The following is a 17,872-nucleotide window of genomic DNA, read 5'->3' on the forward strand; positions in this document are numbered from 1 at the left end:
TAGCTGTACATCTAACTCACGACAGCACTTTTTTATATATTCTGAAGAAAGCAAAGTATCATACAATTCTAAAATTTAGCTACTTTTTTTCTGTCCCATTACCTATTGCACCATGCACGGCAGATGGTACTGCGCTGCCTGGAAAGGATAAAAAAATAATCTCATTCATGTTATTGCTTTGTCCCAGACACCACAATTATAGTTATAATCACTTTAACTGTTCATTATTTTATAACAAAGTTATTTTTAAGGGACTGTCTGTCTTCTACCCAACTCCTATTTGCCAGAGCAAGTCCCAGACAGTTTTACCTTTTTGCTCTTCTGCGGCAAATCCAAAGTAATCTCAATAAAACTGCCCTCCACATGGAAATGACTCCAGGTTTTTCTTACCATATGTACATATGCTCTACAAGAATACTGTGCTTGCTGGTCCATCTCTTTGAGGTAATTGTTTTGACAGTTTTCATGAACAAGGGGTCCTTTAACAGCAACGCAGGCAATAAGGGAGCATCCTGGCCAAATTTCAACTCTGGCAATGTTTCCCATAGGTCTGATCACCATCATATCTTCATCCACCATGTTCACACTATTGGTTGGTCAAATGCAGGTGTACTCAGCACCAACATAACCAATCTGTAGATTCACCTACTCATCTTTCTCCCAGTTATGAATATACTCACTGTATCATGTGTGGCAGATTCTAATTTTAACACCACTAAAAAACAGAACTAAAAATGTCTGTAACATTTGGAAATCCTTCCCAGGCAGCCTAGGACAAACTCATTCATAGCCTTCCTTTTCCCCTGAACACCAGAGTTAAAATTATTAATATTCAACTAATTTACTATGTTCAAGTAACAAACCCATGACCTCAGCATACAAGTAGCCTTTGCAAAGCAACACTTCTTTAGGGGTATATTAATAATTATTAAATCAGAATTCAGTATTTAGATACCATCAAAACCCTGTGGATTTGGGGGACTAATGAAAGTCACAAGTTTCTGATTTTAAGAAATCAGAAAAAAAATGGTAAAGCAGCAAAAGCTGATTCTAGGCCTTCCTGTCTTCTAGGGAAAGGCAAGTAGCCACTGTGGATACAACTCTATGGCATACTTCAGATTTTAAAGTCTCCTTCTAACTATAACCTTAAGCGCATAAACTGCTATTCATCTGTTTCAATTTACTGTGTATTACAGAAGCTAACAAATGGAATACAGGGAAAACAATTTTTGACGATATACATGATAAGATGTAGATAGAGGTTTTTTTTTCAGTTTGGTATGCACTATGTTGCTTCATCAATGCAAGACTGTTCAACTTCTGGTACAATGAACCATCACTAGGACAGTTTCATACCCACCCCTACAGACAAACGGGACAGGTTTTACTGTACTGAAGGCAATAGTAACTATCAGTGATACAGCTATTTACATACTGAGGTTTTACATACAAACCACTTAGGCACTGCACAAGTTTTCCACCTCTTAGCCTTCTACTCCATTTGCTTTCATCTTATTTTCTAAGCCACTAATCTCCTTTATTGCATTCCTTCCTCATATCAGAGGAGTGTCTACATAGTAACCTGCTACTGACACTGGCTGCAGCCCACACTTGCCCATCTAGGAACAGGAAAGTTGCTCAACACTAAATGAAGTAATTCTCTTTTCTCTGGTCACAGATACATTTTCAAAGAATTCTGAGAAAACACTACAGCTGTGGTCAGTTCACATCCTAATTCTGGAAAATCGGAAATCATTTCAGCAAAGCCACAGAACGAACAAGGTGCCTGGGTGAGACTAGCTGCAGACACAAGCAGGGAGGCAGCGGGTGGATTATCACCACAAAGCCCACTGCCTGCAGAGACCAGAGTCAGGCCTTGTTTGACTGTAAAATACTGGTGACAGTTCCTGACACAAGCAGAACTTCTTCCACATTTTTACTGTCTCCTTCAGCTCAGTACATTGCTCAATATATATACTCACAGAGATGCTAACCTGCACACAAATAAGCCATTAATACCTTCCCATTTTAGCTCACTAAAATGCAATGTGATCTCCACAAAGAAGCTCCTGAATAGCTTCCTGCTAACTTTTACTCTTCACTGCTTCCTTCTGCATCAAGTTGGGTTTTTTACCTCCCTCATGACAAATTAAACTCCACAGCATTTTACTGAGTACTGAACTTAGAGATCTAAAATTGGAGAATTGACACTTACTTACACTTTTAGATACTGGAAATGTAAGTTTGTGAAACTGTGAGTGACAGCTCTTCAGAATGACAAAATAAGTAGATGAAATATAGGAAATGAGGAAAGTTGCATTACCAAAGTTACTTCCTCAGATCTATCAAAGCCACTCTTGGGAAAGGCTAGATAACAAAAAATGGAATCTAAAATTTGTACAAAGTAAAATAGGAAATGCTAAAAGCAAGCAGAGTGGGTTTCTTTTTTATACAACTGGGAAAGCACTGAACAACTTGAAAGAAACAGGTTGCACTGCTGCTAAGAGCCATGAAAACTCTGGCTGGCTTTTCAGTGCGGAAAAAGATACATCTTTAGTTAGAAAAACAACCCCAAACTTCTAAATTCCTGCAGATGTGTAAGACTGCATACTGCAGTATTTCTAGCTAGGAAATAGGCAAGATATTGCATGCAGTTTGGACTAGTGAGAAACAATGACCCTTTCCAGATAACTGAACTCCCCACACTTACTAAACGGAGAACTATTTAAGTACACCATAAGCAGGACACAAACCAAGTTTCTCAGTCTTATTTTCCTTTGATGAGTGGCAGCATTCCAAACAAAATAAATAGCTTTAAAAGATCTCAATTTATTTTCGACACATCAGTTAAGTTTAACCTCAAACCCAATGTCTGCTGCAGTTTGACTTTAAGGCAGAGTAGCATTTTTCTAAAGTAATGCCTTCTTTAATCCTTGCATTGTGCCTTCCCTTAAAGGCTACCTTCTTCTCATTCCCAGTTGCTAGCATTATGCATCAGTATTCCACTGGGTAACCAGAACAGCTATTAATGCTAATAAGCCCAGACAGGAAATACACATTTGTTCTAAAGAGACAGTAACTGCATGACAAGTGATAGGATCTCATCACTGCTAAATCCTGGCTTTAAAATGCGAGATACAGACGTACATACTCTACAGCCAAAGTGAATTAATTCACAGGAGCAGTGAAGTATCACAATGTCTTATCAGGATGCAAGTGGTTCTTACAGATGTGAGAAGAATCAAGTACACTGCTTACTAGAAGACTGCATCATGATCCCAGTGCAAGCTGTACTGCCATTCTCTCTCAATATTGACTGCACTGAGGCTGCCAGGCCTCAGCATTTATTTCAAGATACTCAAATTAGGCTTTACTCTCCAGCAGTCTCTGTAATAACCAAGCTTACACATCAGTTCAATACTAGAGTTACTCTTTTGAAGAGAGAGATCCATAAGCAATATTACCTGATCCAGTGCAATCCCTGATATACTAATCATGAGAACTGAACAAACCATAACGTGAAAATTCACATGGAACAGTCTGTATGTTTCCAAAGAACCATCCCTAAAGAGAATCAAAAAAGCCAGCCTCTAGACTTCAAGAGAAAATAGCATGTTATATTCAAAACGGTTTTGAGAAACCATTTCAATCCCTGCAGTGGCTTTTAAACAGTTTGGTTAAGCCCCAATGTCCTGCTTCCCAGGCTTCTTGCGCTGCTGTGCAGACCTAACACACTTCTAAGATTTTTCTTATTGAAAAGCGTTGCTTATCAGAGCTAGGTAACATTTGCAAACTTGACTTTCTCTTTAAAAGAACAATAAAGCCAACAAAACATGTAGCTAAGCTATTCTGTTCTGAATTTAAGATCAGACTCAGACCACGTAGTTCTACTTTGATCACTGAATTAAAACAAAACCCAGCAAAAAATCCACCCATATACCTTCTCTTTTCTGTTGGGTTAATTATAACCCAACAACTGATCGATCACTCAATGGTTGCGCAGCTTAAAAGGGTACCAAACTACTCTATGGACAATCATTTGCCTTCAGTTCATTAAAACCATAACAACCTGCATAAAGCTAATGGTTGCTCTGAAGAGCTTCCAGTTTAAAAGCAAGGCAAAGTTCAAGATACTTAACTTATGCACATGGTTTTCCACTCATCATGCAATGGGGTCTGTCTTCCAAAACCAGTAATAACCAATGGTTTAAAAATGTAAGGAAATCATTCTAGCAGTACAGGGATAAGGTAGCACAAGCACAGAAGCAAATGGGAGGGAATAAAGAATAACACAAGAAAACCCACACCACAACAGAAAAAGCAAGAGGAGCAAGATGAACAACCATCCAAAATAGATCAGAGTTGGTATGTGTTGAACCAAAAAAAATCATGTTGCAATTTGCATAAGATCTAACAGAAGTACTATGCCCAGCGGAAAACTACGCACTTTGCAGTGATGATTCCATTACTAGCCGACATAAATGCAGAATTCCTAAAGGGTACCTTGCTTATACAATGTCCAGAAGCTAGATCAAACATGCTGAAGACAAACCAAAAGACAGCATGAATGCAAAAGGAAGCCCACACAAGCGTTTCTTCTACCTTCTGTAAAAATCCTTCCTCCATGGCATATCAAATACCGTTAAAATTCACAACACGCTTCGCATAATCAAAGTTCCCAGCTTTCTTCTGAAGGTTTTCCCAAGCCTAATTTATAAATTAAAAGGTTTTATGTAACTAACTTTCCACACAACATGACAATCATGTACCCATTAAGCTGACTTACCACAGGAAGGAGAAAAGGTTGTTACCTCTACCCGAACAAATCTTCAGTTCAAGCATATAAAGCTCGTAAGCTGCATTCCCTATAAACAGAACACTTCACATTCTCAGTTGTTACCAGCAAAAGCTAAATTCCAACATCACACTAGAATCTATTAATAGGAAAGAAAAAGAAACAAAACCACAAAACGAAACACAAAAACACCCCCACATCTTACAAGTAAAGATTATCTGCTATGTTATTATCATTTGTCTTAAGACTCATTTGCAAGGAACATCACCTGAAAATCTACACTATCTGTACATGCTTTGGGAAACTCCTAACTTCAGGATCAAGTTCTGGAGGTTTAAAAGTGGTAAGTAATACCACAGCCCCATAAAACCCAAGCCCTATGAAGGACTCCCTAACACACCCTACAAGATCATTCACCTGACTAAAATGACTGTCATTTCTAGTTCAAAGGTACTGTCTGTTCAGAAGTAAATCAGTTCACTATTTAACTACATCTCTGCACTGAATTCCCTTTTTACTGCACTGCTACTTTCTTCACTTCTAAAGACATCCTGGCCTGATATACACTTCATATGTCTGGAAGTTATCTTCATCCATCAGAGCCAGAAATATCATCAATGAGGTTTTTATATCCACATACTTTCTTCACTGGATGATCATATTGCCTCACTTTACCAGACATGGAATATTTTTTTCTGTGAATACAGGAAGGGAAGCCTATTATGTATGCTATAAGACTGTACAAACAGGATGCTGGCTTCATTTTCACACAATCACCAATTTAAACAGTCCTAATGCTTTTTTTAATGCTAGTGCCAGAAAGATATGTTGCTATAGCTTTACACCTCAAATGCTATGGTGTTTGACAATGTATAAGTTACCAAATGTAAGCTCTCATCCAGGCCAATGCATATTAGAATTGGTTACGGAATTAGCTAAGTATTTTAGAAGCAAATACTGTTTTTCTTTAGGAAATCACAGTTTACACATGGATTTATGGCAACAGCTTGCTGACTTTAAGATACACAAATTTTTTTTCCCATGGTAATGGTCTCTCAATTTATTTATTAATAGGCTACAGATTTCTGTGATCTGCAAGAAATACAACTAGGTTTCTCTGCCAGAGTTTCATGGAGTTAAGTTTCTACCTGTTCTTTTCAGAACCACAAAAATAGGAAGTTGACATCCTAAACGATTTGCAGGTTGCATTTGCACTGCAAGAAAAACTGAAAGCTCAAATTTTATCTTCTTAATCAAAACATGAAGAAAATATCTGGCATCAGCTGAAGCAACTGAAGCAATATTAATACAGATCATCAGGACAATTCCCACAGCAGCTCTGTGGAACAGCCTTTGGAAAAGTTCTTCTGTTTATAAAGAAAGTCTAAAAAGGTTGTAATTGATTTGTGAGTGACCACATGGCTTAACATCCAGCTTAATGACAACTTATTTCAGGACATTCAGTTTGAAACCCAGACTCATACCCAAAGCTTTAAGTGCAAAGCTCCCATGTTCCAGTCTCATAGCAATAAACTGCTGAAGGAAGCAACCTAAGTTACATTTCTCCCTTCTGGACAAAAAAAAAAATAAAAAAATATAAAACAATGCATTTCTTCACTAAAATAAATTCCAGTGAGGAGTGCCTGAAGTATGTTCCAAGATCCTTCCACCTACCTAAAAATCAGTCATTTTTCTCCATTAACATTTACATATAGTTCCCTATATGTCCATTAACATTTATACACAGCTATTTTTAAGCAACCTCACAGGAAATGAGTTAAAATTAGTTTTTATGTTTTAATTTGGTCATAATAAAAATCAGCACAGCTTTGTGCAGCCACATAAACTGCTAAAAATGGAAGTCTTAGAAGAAACTGTCAAACACCTAAAAACTACCTGGGGAGACTCACAACATCTAAGAGACTATTTCCTCCCTTTAGCACTTTGTGCAATAGGGGTGCTGCCACACAGGCAATTTATAATGAACTCATTTCTGCAGGAATTCCAAGGTTTTTGAAGCAGTTAAACTAACCTACATATGCCCTTCCCTCCAGCATAGTGTTTCATTTTCCAGCTATATTTTGAGCTAAATCATTCCCTTGAGTACTCCTACTGGACAACCATATTCTTTTCAATTAACAATTACCTATTTGATAAATTTATTAGCATCTGCAACAGGGAGTAAGTAACTAATGATGAAAGCATAGCTTCCAGTTGTAATTCTGCTTCCTATGCAAGAAGGCAAAGATTCAAGTAGAAAATAAAGGAAGAATTAAGACTTGTTTTCTACATGTGGAAAAGCAATAAAATAATAAAGCCATGAACTGCAAAAATGCAGGACATAGTATTTTACCACAGAGCCATCCCCATGATCAGTTTTACTCACTCAGAGATCAGCTAGTCATCAACTTACAAACCCAACCTATCCACAGTCTGACTGCAGTGCACTATTCATTTGACTTGGTTTGGTGGTTTTCTGCTTTTTATGTTAACTAATTCCTGGTTTGTGCAGTAAGACTGTGCAAATGCTGGCCAATTAATCCAATAAGAAAACCTGTTTAAGTAGAAAGATACACCCAGTATGCGCTATCAGAACACTGAGTGCCTTGAGAAAACAAGACACTGTTCTACCAAGGGTTATGCATTGGAGAGTCAAATACAGTCACATAAGAAGTGAAACATTTAGGACAGAGTGGAACACCATTCAGGCTTCCCAAGAGCTGTGCAGTTCCCACAGCAATCAGCCATTTCAACTTGATGCATAATCTACACTGGCGAATCCCTTGAACCCTTAAAGGCAAGAAACCCATGTAAGCACCCTCTGAATTAGGAACCCAGTCGTTCAAAGACAGCTTGTGTCCTGTAAGAACTACCAGAGGAATAAAAACGATGCCATAGTAACATAAATGAAAGACAACATCTATTTAATCTAAAATGGAAAAAAATATGAGAATTCTGGACCAAGAGCCCCCTGAAAGTCTCAAATGTGGTAAGTAGCTGGGAATCATGCCTATTGGTCTCTGAAGACCAGCCAAAACCTGCATGACGCAGAAACTTGTCAAAACAGCTGCTGACATCCAGCTCAGCACAAGAAATGGATTTCTTATCCATGATATAGACCCTACAGTAGCTATAAAAGATAGCAATGACTGCAGAGGTGCTAACTGTTCAAGCTCAATAAAAGCAGGAAGATGAGACAATGCCACTCATATACCACATTCTTTTATTAGCCTCTCATTGATTGTCTTTTATTAGCTGTCCAGAAGAGAAAGCCTTGGCCTCTTGTTCCCATAGCAGCTCAGCTGCACAGCTAAAAGATGGTCATCTACCTCTTCAGAAGCAAAGAAAGAACTGCTCTCAATCTCACTGATCCACATAGAAGCTGTTCTTCCTGTGATCACAGAGTACAAAACATCTGTGTGTTTTCAGATGAAAAACAAAAAGCAGATGTCATCCACATGAGGCGGTAAGAGTGACAAGACAGCAGGACAGACAAATGCAGGGAGATGCCTTTGTTCAAGAGGACACCACTGTACTCTGACTTTAGAGGAGCAAACAGCCATCAACTCCTTACAAGACTACACAAGGAAGTTCATGTAAAAGTTTTAAATTCACAAGTTCAGTATTTTAACTAAGTAAGATTCAAGTACTGTGTATATTTTTTAAAGCAATATGGTTTTAACTAAGTTAACTTCCCCTTAGAGACTAATGATATCCAACTCATGACTTTAGACACCAAACCTCATAGCTAAGATCATACAATTAAAACTTCTATGCTTCAGTAATATTTAAGAATCAAGGCCTGGTCTCTGACATATAAAAAAATAAGAACATAGCCCATCCTCTAAAGAGGAGGAATTATATATCCTAAGTTATATGGACACGCTTATGAACATTTAACAACTGGGTTAGGATTTCTGCAAATAGCAGCAAATTAAAAATTGAACAAGCCAACTGATCCATACAGCACTTACAGCTTTCAGTCTACTAATGTAGTTGCCCTTGGCACATTCCTAACACAAGGCAATTAATTTTTTTTATTGAACTAAGGGATCTCAGAAGTAAAATAAATTAAACAAAAAATTAGCTGATCAGAAGCATCATGGTAGGATTTCCTGCAAAATTACTGCTGCTTCCTTCTAGAAATCTGAATGAATGAAACATGTATCTTTATTTGCTTTTGTTCCTAATGATACATCTGGCCCAAGAGGCAACATCATTCATAGCTCCAGTCCTCTTATAACAGCTAGGTCTTCTCTCCCACTGAAGTAGCTGGCTACATCAGCTTGCTACTTTTTACAGCTGATAATTCAATTCTTCTTGACTTTTCTTTCACAAGACACTTCCATTAGAGTAAAACTGCCTTTAAGTCTTCCATAAATTAATTACCACCAATAAAATTACCTTTCAAAGAAAAATTAAAAGTATCACTTTGTAAAAGGATAGATAGGAGGAAAAATTAGGTCAACCAAACTAGGTCATCCATTTATACCTGTATTTATCCGGCACCTTTTGGGAAACTAATTTATCGTTTTAGCTGTGCAAGAATTTTTTTTATTCTGAAGCTGATGGCAAATAATAGCTAGAACAAGGCCAGAGATATAGGCAGTAACTCTCCTACACAAACCTAGCAGTGACTAAAACATCCTGACATCAGTATTGAAAGATACTTTGAAACAACGGCTCTCAACCCAGAACAATGATCATGAAGTCTGTCAGGCCTCACTATGTTTTTCTCCCCTTACAACTCTTTCCTTACTTGCTGTTGCACTCTCAGCTTCCCTAGTAAATCTACTACCTTTGTACTTGTATTGTCTAACAGCACTAGGTCTGAACACAGTTTTGTTTCTCAAAGATGTAGAGAGACTTGGGGCAACGCTCTAACAACACAGCCACTCTCTAGGACTCCTAGTTCTGGATCAGAAGCTCCACAGCCATACCAGAGCACTCTCCTTCCACAAACACATTGTGACTGTTCAATTTGAACAAATAATTCATAAGGTAAGTTTATATTGGCAAGGTTTATTGCCAGATGAAGCAGGAAAACAAAGAGTTTAATCTCCCCGCAACATTCACAAGCTAGTTAACAGAAATAGAAATGCATAGCCATGCTTCATTTAGGGCAAATATAAACAGCTGAGTTATCCGAGCCTGCACTGGCAAAACTGTAGCAACTGTGGAGTACAACAGGCTGAGGAAAACACCAGGATGGAAATGCCACACTTCCTAACAGCACAAAGAGATTCTGCTCTACCCAATTAACTTATGCTTTACTCAGTTCCGTATCTGACCTTTAACACTAATGCCTCTCCCTAAATGAAGGTTGTTTTGTAAGACTGAGGAAAAAAAGGCCATCTAGCATCTGATTTCAGTTTGACAAATGTGCACTCAAGGTACTACTTACAGTGTTGAGAAAAAGGTGAAACTAACACATGCATTGCTGTTTTCCATATTTCCTGTGTACTAAGCATATTACAGTAGAACTGCAGCAGTACACAAATCTCAAACAGTAACAGTGAAGAAAATCAAATAGAATTTGTTTCTTACATATCAATGGCTTAACATGAATTTAAAAGCCTTAGGCATTTGTTCACCTACTATTAACAAATGTATACACATTAGATAAGCAGACATTCAGACTAACCTTTCCCTGCTTGCAGAGCTGATAACTTCTATTCAGCTGTAACAACATTAAGGAAAAATACCCTGACTTACTGCAGTTCTGAGGTAAATTATAAGCACACCAAAACAAGAAATTTATACCATTCAAATCATTCACACATATATGCAGAAAAGTATACAGACATACATCCAGATATATATATGCACATATCTCTATATATAGAGATCTACAGAACTATAGATTAAGGGCTAGGGTGGAACAACTATGGTCTCAAGAGACACATCTGTATGTAGGTATTTATGTATCTATCTGGATATATGTATAACTATATACAGCAAAAGGTACTGTAGGACTGAGATCAGAATAAAAGCAAAGTATGTAATTTGACATGCTATTTAAATCATTAGGAGTATGCGTAGTATGTCATGAGGTGCAAGGTCAAGATTACTGTTTGCTCCTCCTGAACAATTCTGTAATATTCAGCAAAACCAACACAACCCTTTACTCCATAAGAAACAGTAGACTTACACATTGCTGTCTTTGGAGGCTGAACAAACAGAACTTATAACCATGCAAGCTATTTGACACAACCCAGAGCATTGCCTGACTTGTTTTAGTTTCGTTTGCCCAAAAGAGCTACTGCAATTTCAGGCAGAGCTTGCAAGTTCTTATACCCCAGGGTCACTACAGCAGCTTTGTGGTTGTATTCAGTTGCCTCTATGAAAATTCAGAATGGCATCTTTGAAACAATAGGAACAGCACTCATTTCCTCAGGAGGGGACAAAAAAGCGGAATATTTAAACTGAATGGCTGTTCAAAGTTGTGGATAACATTTAAAGAACATTATTTCAGAAAAATTTCAGAAGCCTCTGAAGTGAAAGGTTACCAAAATTGCTATTCGGTCATATTGCTCCAGCCAGATGTAGTATATGTAAATGAAGCTTTATGAATGGCCTGGATGACTATCACTGCTCACAATGAAGTCATCTATTGGTGTGTGTCACAGAATCACAGAATCCTAAGGGTTGGAAGGGACCTCAAAAGATCATCTAGTCCAACCCTCCTGCAAGAGCAGGGTAACCTAGAGTACATCACACAGGAACTTGTCCAGGCGGGCCTTGAATATCTCCAACGTAGGAGACTCCACAACCCCCCTGGGCAACCTGTTCCAGTGATCTGTCACAAGGATGTAGAAGTACTTAAAAAGTTTTGAGAATAAAACCATCAGGAGGTTAAAAAAGCATAGAAACTATCTTTTCACCTGTTTCAAGCCAATGATCCATTCAAACCAGCCTTCATACTTTAAAAAACAGCACATGGAGTTCTTTACTATCTCCAACCCTAAGAGTTCCAGCTTAGATGGACTGAAAAGAACACAGATACACAATATTCAGTTGAGTTGGTTACCAGTGTCCTCTTGAATGAAACGTGTAACAAGATCTGACACCACATAAAGGTACCTAGTAAATCCTTGCAAAGTTGTTAAAAATCAGTATTATTTAGATTGATGATCTAAGACATCATGACATCTTCATTGAGAATGAAGACCTTGCGCCCACTGTAGGAGAGGAACTGGTTCGAGACCATCTTCAAAATCTGAACGTGCACAAGTCCATGGGTCCTGATGAAATCCATCCGCGGGTCCTGAAGGAGCTGGCAAATGAAGTTGTGAAGCCACTGGCCATCATATTTGAAAAGTCATGGCAGTCAGGTGAGGTCCCCAGTGACTGGAAAAAGGGAAATATAGCCCCCATTTTCAAGAAGGGGAAAGTGGATGACCTGGGGAATTACAGACCAGTCAGTCTCACCTCTGTGCCTGGTAAAATCTTGGAGCAGATTCTCCTGGAAGGCATGCTAAGGCACATGAAAAACAACAAGGTGCTTAGTGACAGCCAGCATGGCTTCACTAAGGGGAAATCCTGCCTGACCAATTTGGTGGCCTTCTATGATGGGGCTACAGAACTGATGGACAGGGATAAAGCAGTTGACATCATCTACCTGGACTTGTGTAAAGCGTTCAAAACTGTCCCACACGACATCCTTGTCTCTAAATTGGAGAGACATCAATTTGATGGATGGAGTACTCGGTGGATAAAGAACTGGCTGGATGGCTGCACACAAAGAGTTGTGGTCAATGGCTCAATGTCCAGCTGGAGACCAGTAACGAGTGGTGTCCCTCAGGGATCGGTGTTGGGACTGGTCTTGTTCAACATCTTTGTCACTGACATGGACAGTGGGATTGAGTGCGCCCTCAGCAAGTTTGCCGATGACACCAAGCTGTGTGGTTCGGTTGATACACTGGAGGGAAGGAATGCCATCCAGAGGGACCTCGACACGCTTGTGAGGTGGGCTGATGCCAACCTCATGAAGTTTAACCGTGAGAAGTGCAAGGTCCTACACCTGGGTTGGGGCAATCCCAAGCACAGCTACAGGTTGGGCAGAGAAGAGATTCAGAGCAGCCCTGTGGAGAAGGACTTGGGGGTGTTGGTCAATGAGAAACTTAACATGAGCCAGCAGTGTGCACTTGCAGCCCAGAAAGCCAACCGTATCCTGGGCTGCATCAAAAGGAGCGTGACCAGCAGGTCGAAGGAGGTGATCCTGCCCTTCTACTCTGCTCTTGTGAGACCTCACCTGGAGTATTGTGTGCAGTTCTGGTGTCCTCAACATCAAAAGGACATGGAACTGCTGGAACAAGTCCAGAGAAGGGCCATGAGGATGATCAGGGGACTGGAGCACCTCCCGTATGAAGACAGGCTGAGGAAGTTGGAGCTGTTCAGCCTGGAGAAGAGAAGGCTGCGTGGAGACCTCAGAGCAGCCTTCCAGTATCTGAAGGGGGCCTACAGGGATGCTGGAGAGGGACTCTCCATTAGAGACTGTAGTGATAGGACAAGGGGTAACGGGTTAAAACTTAAACAGGGGAAGTTTAGGTTGGATGTAAGGAGGAAACGCTTTCCTGTTAGGGTGGTGAGGCACTGGAATAGCTTGCCCAGGGAGGCTGTGAATGCTCCATCCCTGGCAGTGTTCAAGACCAGGTTGGACAAGGCCTTGGGTGATATGGTTTAGCGTAAGGTGTCCCTGCCCACGGCAGGGGGGGTTGGAACTAGATGATCTTAAGGTCCTTTCCAACCCTAATGATTCTATGATTCTATATCATCTAAGACAAATGATAAAGGATCATTTTATACCACTACCTCCAGACAACAGCTGAGGGTCCCCTATACAGTACCCATTGCAAAAACCACAAACACTTTCAGCTATTCTGTGTTCCATGACAACAGATTACCCAAAGATATGACTCAAAAGATTAAGCAAGACTGTCATATACCACAAAACATTTGAACTACAGCATCTGATTTTTTAACGTAAAGCTTTACACCATTCTGTTTCAGTTCTCCTATAACAATGACAATGTACATCAGACAAACGATAAAAACAAGAGTATCTCAATGCTTTTGATGAGGCTGTTGCACAAGAAAATAAATGTGTTGGTTGTAGATAAGTCACATGAAAAAAAAATCAGAAAAAATATTCATCAAGGTCTTTCTAGAATCTAGAATATAGAAAAACTGTTTTCTTTGCCTCCATAGAGAGCTTTGACTTCCAACCCTTTTTTGATGTATGACACATGCTCACTATAGAAAATCAGAATCTAGACCATGCTGGTTGCATTCATACAACATGAAACACACATAGGAAGCAATCTATACTTACTTCCTTTAGCCCAAATAGCAATGTCAGCAGAAAACAAGGAAAAAGTATACTCTTGGGCATACTGCAACCATACTGGTAAAATCCTAACCTACATTTTTTTAAGAAGAAGCCCACTTGCCCCTGTACCCATACATACATACTCACTGGCAGAACACACAGACAAGCCTAGGCTGATTTCAAACTCTCCGCTTCATTTAAACCCAATTGTGCATGCCCATAGCTCTGAAGTGATCTACTAATAAGTCCTGCTTACTTTCCAGTGCAAACTAATTTAAATTAAATACACTTGATTTCCAGTAACAAACTTGCTATTGGTGCCTAGATTATACCATTTATCTTGTAAGTGGCAGCAGGGAAGGTGAATAATCAACTTTTCAGCTTCCAAGCAGAACACATTTTCAGGCTTGTCAATGGCATTATTAAATAGCAGTCTTAGTCATCACACTGTGGGCTTTCAATAGCATCCAGCCAGACTAATCAGTCTACCTGCATGTAACTGGAGCCTCTCTACTCCCTCTCCCAGTGCTCTCTGGCACCTGCCTATCAAGTGCAGTTTAGTTCATTCACTAAGGTCTAAATATAATTCCATAAGCTTATTACTCAACACATTCAAAGGCAATAAAGATGTGAAAACAAAGAACTGTTTTCAATTGCATTCACCCACTATTCTGTTCCTATTTTAGATTCCATCTTGACTGGGAAACGAAGCGATGAGTAACAGCAATTCCTATTCCACAAAAAGCTGCCACTGCTTAGCAGCAACAGTACATCCTACCCCTATATGAGAAAATACAACTTCCTCCCTTTCTCCCCTCCCAAATAATCTTTAATAAATCTTAAAAACAAAATACTGAAGCTTTTCACCCTCTTAACCTCTCTTTTCTTCTCCCTTTTCAATGATTTTAAAGAGGATCTAAGCATGGTTCTGTTAAGAAAAAAAAAATAAAAATCAAAACCCCCCACGTTAACATGTTACCCCTCCCCTCTCTCTCAAAAAAAAAAAAAGCAAACAAAATACCTCAACATGTTCATAATGTAAAAACAAACCCTAAAATGTCAGTAGTTTGGCTTCTTGTCACCACATTAACCCATACCTGTTTTACTAAAAAGGCAAAGGTTGAGACTAAGGTGAGCATTAAGGCCATAGATCAGCACTCTGCTTTCCTGCTTTTCCTAGAATTTATACAAAAATAAAAAATTAAAGTTTGTAATAAAAAGGTTAAGAGGACAAAAGAAATTCTGGACATGACTCTTCCCAAAGCATTTAACACTGTTTCAGGTAACACATCTTTCTCCCAAAATGCCTTGCCAACTAGTTCCTACAATCCTATTTTCCCATTTTTAGCAGCATTCTCTTTCCTAGCTGCCCTGTGAAAGCAATGGGAAAGCTTACTGACTATAGAAACAACATGCTGTCAAATACAGACATTGAAACAAAAGCTATTTTTCCATACAGAGGTGCCACTACTTAGAAGGAAGACAAAACTACAGTATATCATTCAACTAGAACAAAGCTAAACCATGAGGCTACTTATCAGGCATGAAATGGGAGAAGTGGGTTCAGAGATCTAGTATAAAGTATTTAACATAAAAGCCATTAAAAAAAACCCTGCATTTTGCACTAGTCCAGGCCACCCTTTCTGTAAAGCACATGAACAAGCCAGACTCATCAGTACAAGACGTCAATTTGTGTTTAATAGCAATTATATTACTAAAACTATCACTTAATGAAATGGTCCTGTCAAAGTCTGCAACGTTTAAAATCTTGTGTGAAGATATCCTATTTGGCAAAACAGATTTAGAAGCGGCCTATTGCTCCAGCGCCATCCTTCATCCTACATATTTCTCTCTTCCTTTCCCACATGCTCAGATGTTTCACCAGCATACTTTCAGTATTTGCAAAATCCTGCCCAAAGAGCGTGGCCGATTTCCCACGGGCTCCCACCCCACCCTGGATGAACTCGTTACTTCCCAAAGTCCACTTCCTCTTCCACCCCTGGACCTGCCAGCGCTTCCAACGCCCCTCTGCCTTGCGCAACATCCGCGGCCTCCTCCCCACATTTCAGACAATCCCCGATGCGACATTTACATCGAGATTTATTTTTGTTCCCAGACCACTGGCAAAGACTTGACAGCTTAAATGGCTAAGGATGGGGAGTTAATCCCAAACACCACTGGATAATAAAACAAGCTACAAAGATACGCGCATATGGAGATGGCTAACCCCACTCATCTTCAGCTCTTCTGTGGGTCAAACTGTATTTTGGTATTAAGTATTTAAACAATATTGAAAAGTGCCAGAGGCATCTGCCCAATCAACATTATTGCTCACAGCTCAAGCCATCTATTCAAAAGATAAATCTTCTCAAACATTTTAACAGCCCGATTAAACAGCTAAAATAAACGAGGAAAATGGATAATTCTCCAATAAATTCTTCCCCCGAGCACACACGTTAACCAAAGGCTGACGGTGAACTGATCTGGAAGGAAGAAAGGACGAGGGATACAGGCAGGGCTGCGGTGGGGGATGGGGAGCGAAGGGAGATGTTGGGGAAGGGAAGATGAATATTCCTCCAGGACTATTCAGTACATTTAACACATCTCCTCGGAAAGAGCAATCTCAAGCAGGCGACTACAGGGGTAGATAAAGGGGGAAAGGAGTGTCCCATTATCTCCAGATGACAACCCCGCGAGAAGAGGGGCTGTGAGGCAGAGGAAGCGCTAACAGCCCCCCTCCCAACCCCCGAGCCGCTCTGTCCCCTTTATCTGCTCAGCGAAGGAATGAGCGGAGGGGGGCTCCCATTTATTTTCCAGCAGCCGATCACCTACCACCTCCTCCGGGGCAGAGAAGGGCGGGAGAGCCAGGGGCTGCGGTCACAAACCTTCCCCGGGGATGGGGCAGGAAGAAGGGTAAAATAAGGCAGCCACTTCCCCCCCCCCCCGCCATCCGCCGAGCTCAAAAAGTGGCGGGGGGCACGGGGGAGCCGGCCGAGCTCTGGGGGCACACAATAGCAGGTCACTCCCAGGGAAGCGGCGCTTCCTCCGGCGCGCCCGTGCTTGCAGGGGATGGCGAAGGGCCCGCGGGGCAGCCCGGCACCTAGGACCCCCACCGCCCCGAGGGCAGGCAGGAGCCCTGCCTGCCCGCCCGCCCCGCGCCGCCGCCCCTCACCATGAAGTCGCTGGCGAAGTTGTCCTCCCCATTGTGGTCCGTGTCCTTCATGGCCTGGACTCGCTTAATGAATTTCCTCAGGATCTCCTCCTGGCTCATCCTGCCCCGCCGGCCGCCCTGCGGAGCGGGAGCCCTAGCTCCGGCCGCCCGCCTGCCCGCTCCTCGCCTTGAGTCCCCTCCGCCACACGAGCCCGGCACCCGGCTGCTTTCCCCTGCCTCGCCTCTCTCACCCCCCCGGGCCTGCCCCGCGGCCTGCAGGCGCGGCACCGCTCCCCACCCCGCTCACAGCCGCTCGCCCGCCCGCTCCATCCTCCCCTCCCTCTGCCCGACCCTCCCTGGACGCCGCCGCCGACACAGGGACACGACGAAGTCCCCACCTCCTACCCCCGCGCAGGCGCGACTCCCGCTCCGGCACCGCTTCCTACGCCCGCCCCTCCGCAGGAGCCGGCCCTTCGCCGCTTCCCGCCCATTGGCTCCTCTGACGGACGCCTCGTCCTAGTGGATGCCGCACACGCCAATCACCGGCTAACCCCGCCTCGAGGGGCAATCGCCCCGGTGCGCCAGCCCCTCCCGT

The 17,872-nt window shown here is 41.3% G+C and overlaps 1 protein-coding gene across 2 annotated transcripts in view; it reads right to left on the reverse strand.

Annotated features, from left to right (window-relative positions):
• PTPN12 (protein tyrosine phosphatase non-receptor type 12) overlaps positions 1-17,637 on the reverse strand; it is a 71,815-nt gene extending 54,178 nt beyond the window's left edge. Inside the window, exon 1 of one of the 2 annotated variants that reach the window (XM_061467344.1) lies at positions 17,299-17,635. In XM_061467344.1, the coding sequence (XP_061323328.1) occupies positions 17,299-17,397 (99 nt within the window). In that variant the 5' untranslated portion in view covers positions 17,398-17,635. Of the gene's footprint in view, positions 1-17,298 lie in introns of both variants that reach the window. The other variant, XM_061467343.1, reaches the window with a different exon arrangement.
• Between the last annotated feature and the right edge of the window lie 235 nt (positions 17,638-17,872).

This window comes from Pezoporus flaviventris, unplaced genomic scaffold (genome assembly GCF_033815535.1).
Source record: "Pezoporus flaviventris isolate CSIRO_AGI_PZ_B2104156 unplaced genomic scaffold, CSIRO_AGI_Pfla_v1 ptg000045l, whole genome shotgun sequence".
In the NCBI taxonomy this organism is placed as follows: domain Eukaryota; kingdom Metazoa; phylum Chordata; class Aves; order Psittaciformes; family Psittacidae; genus Pezoporus; species Pezoporus flaviventris.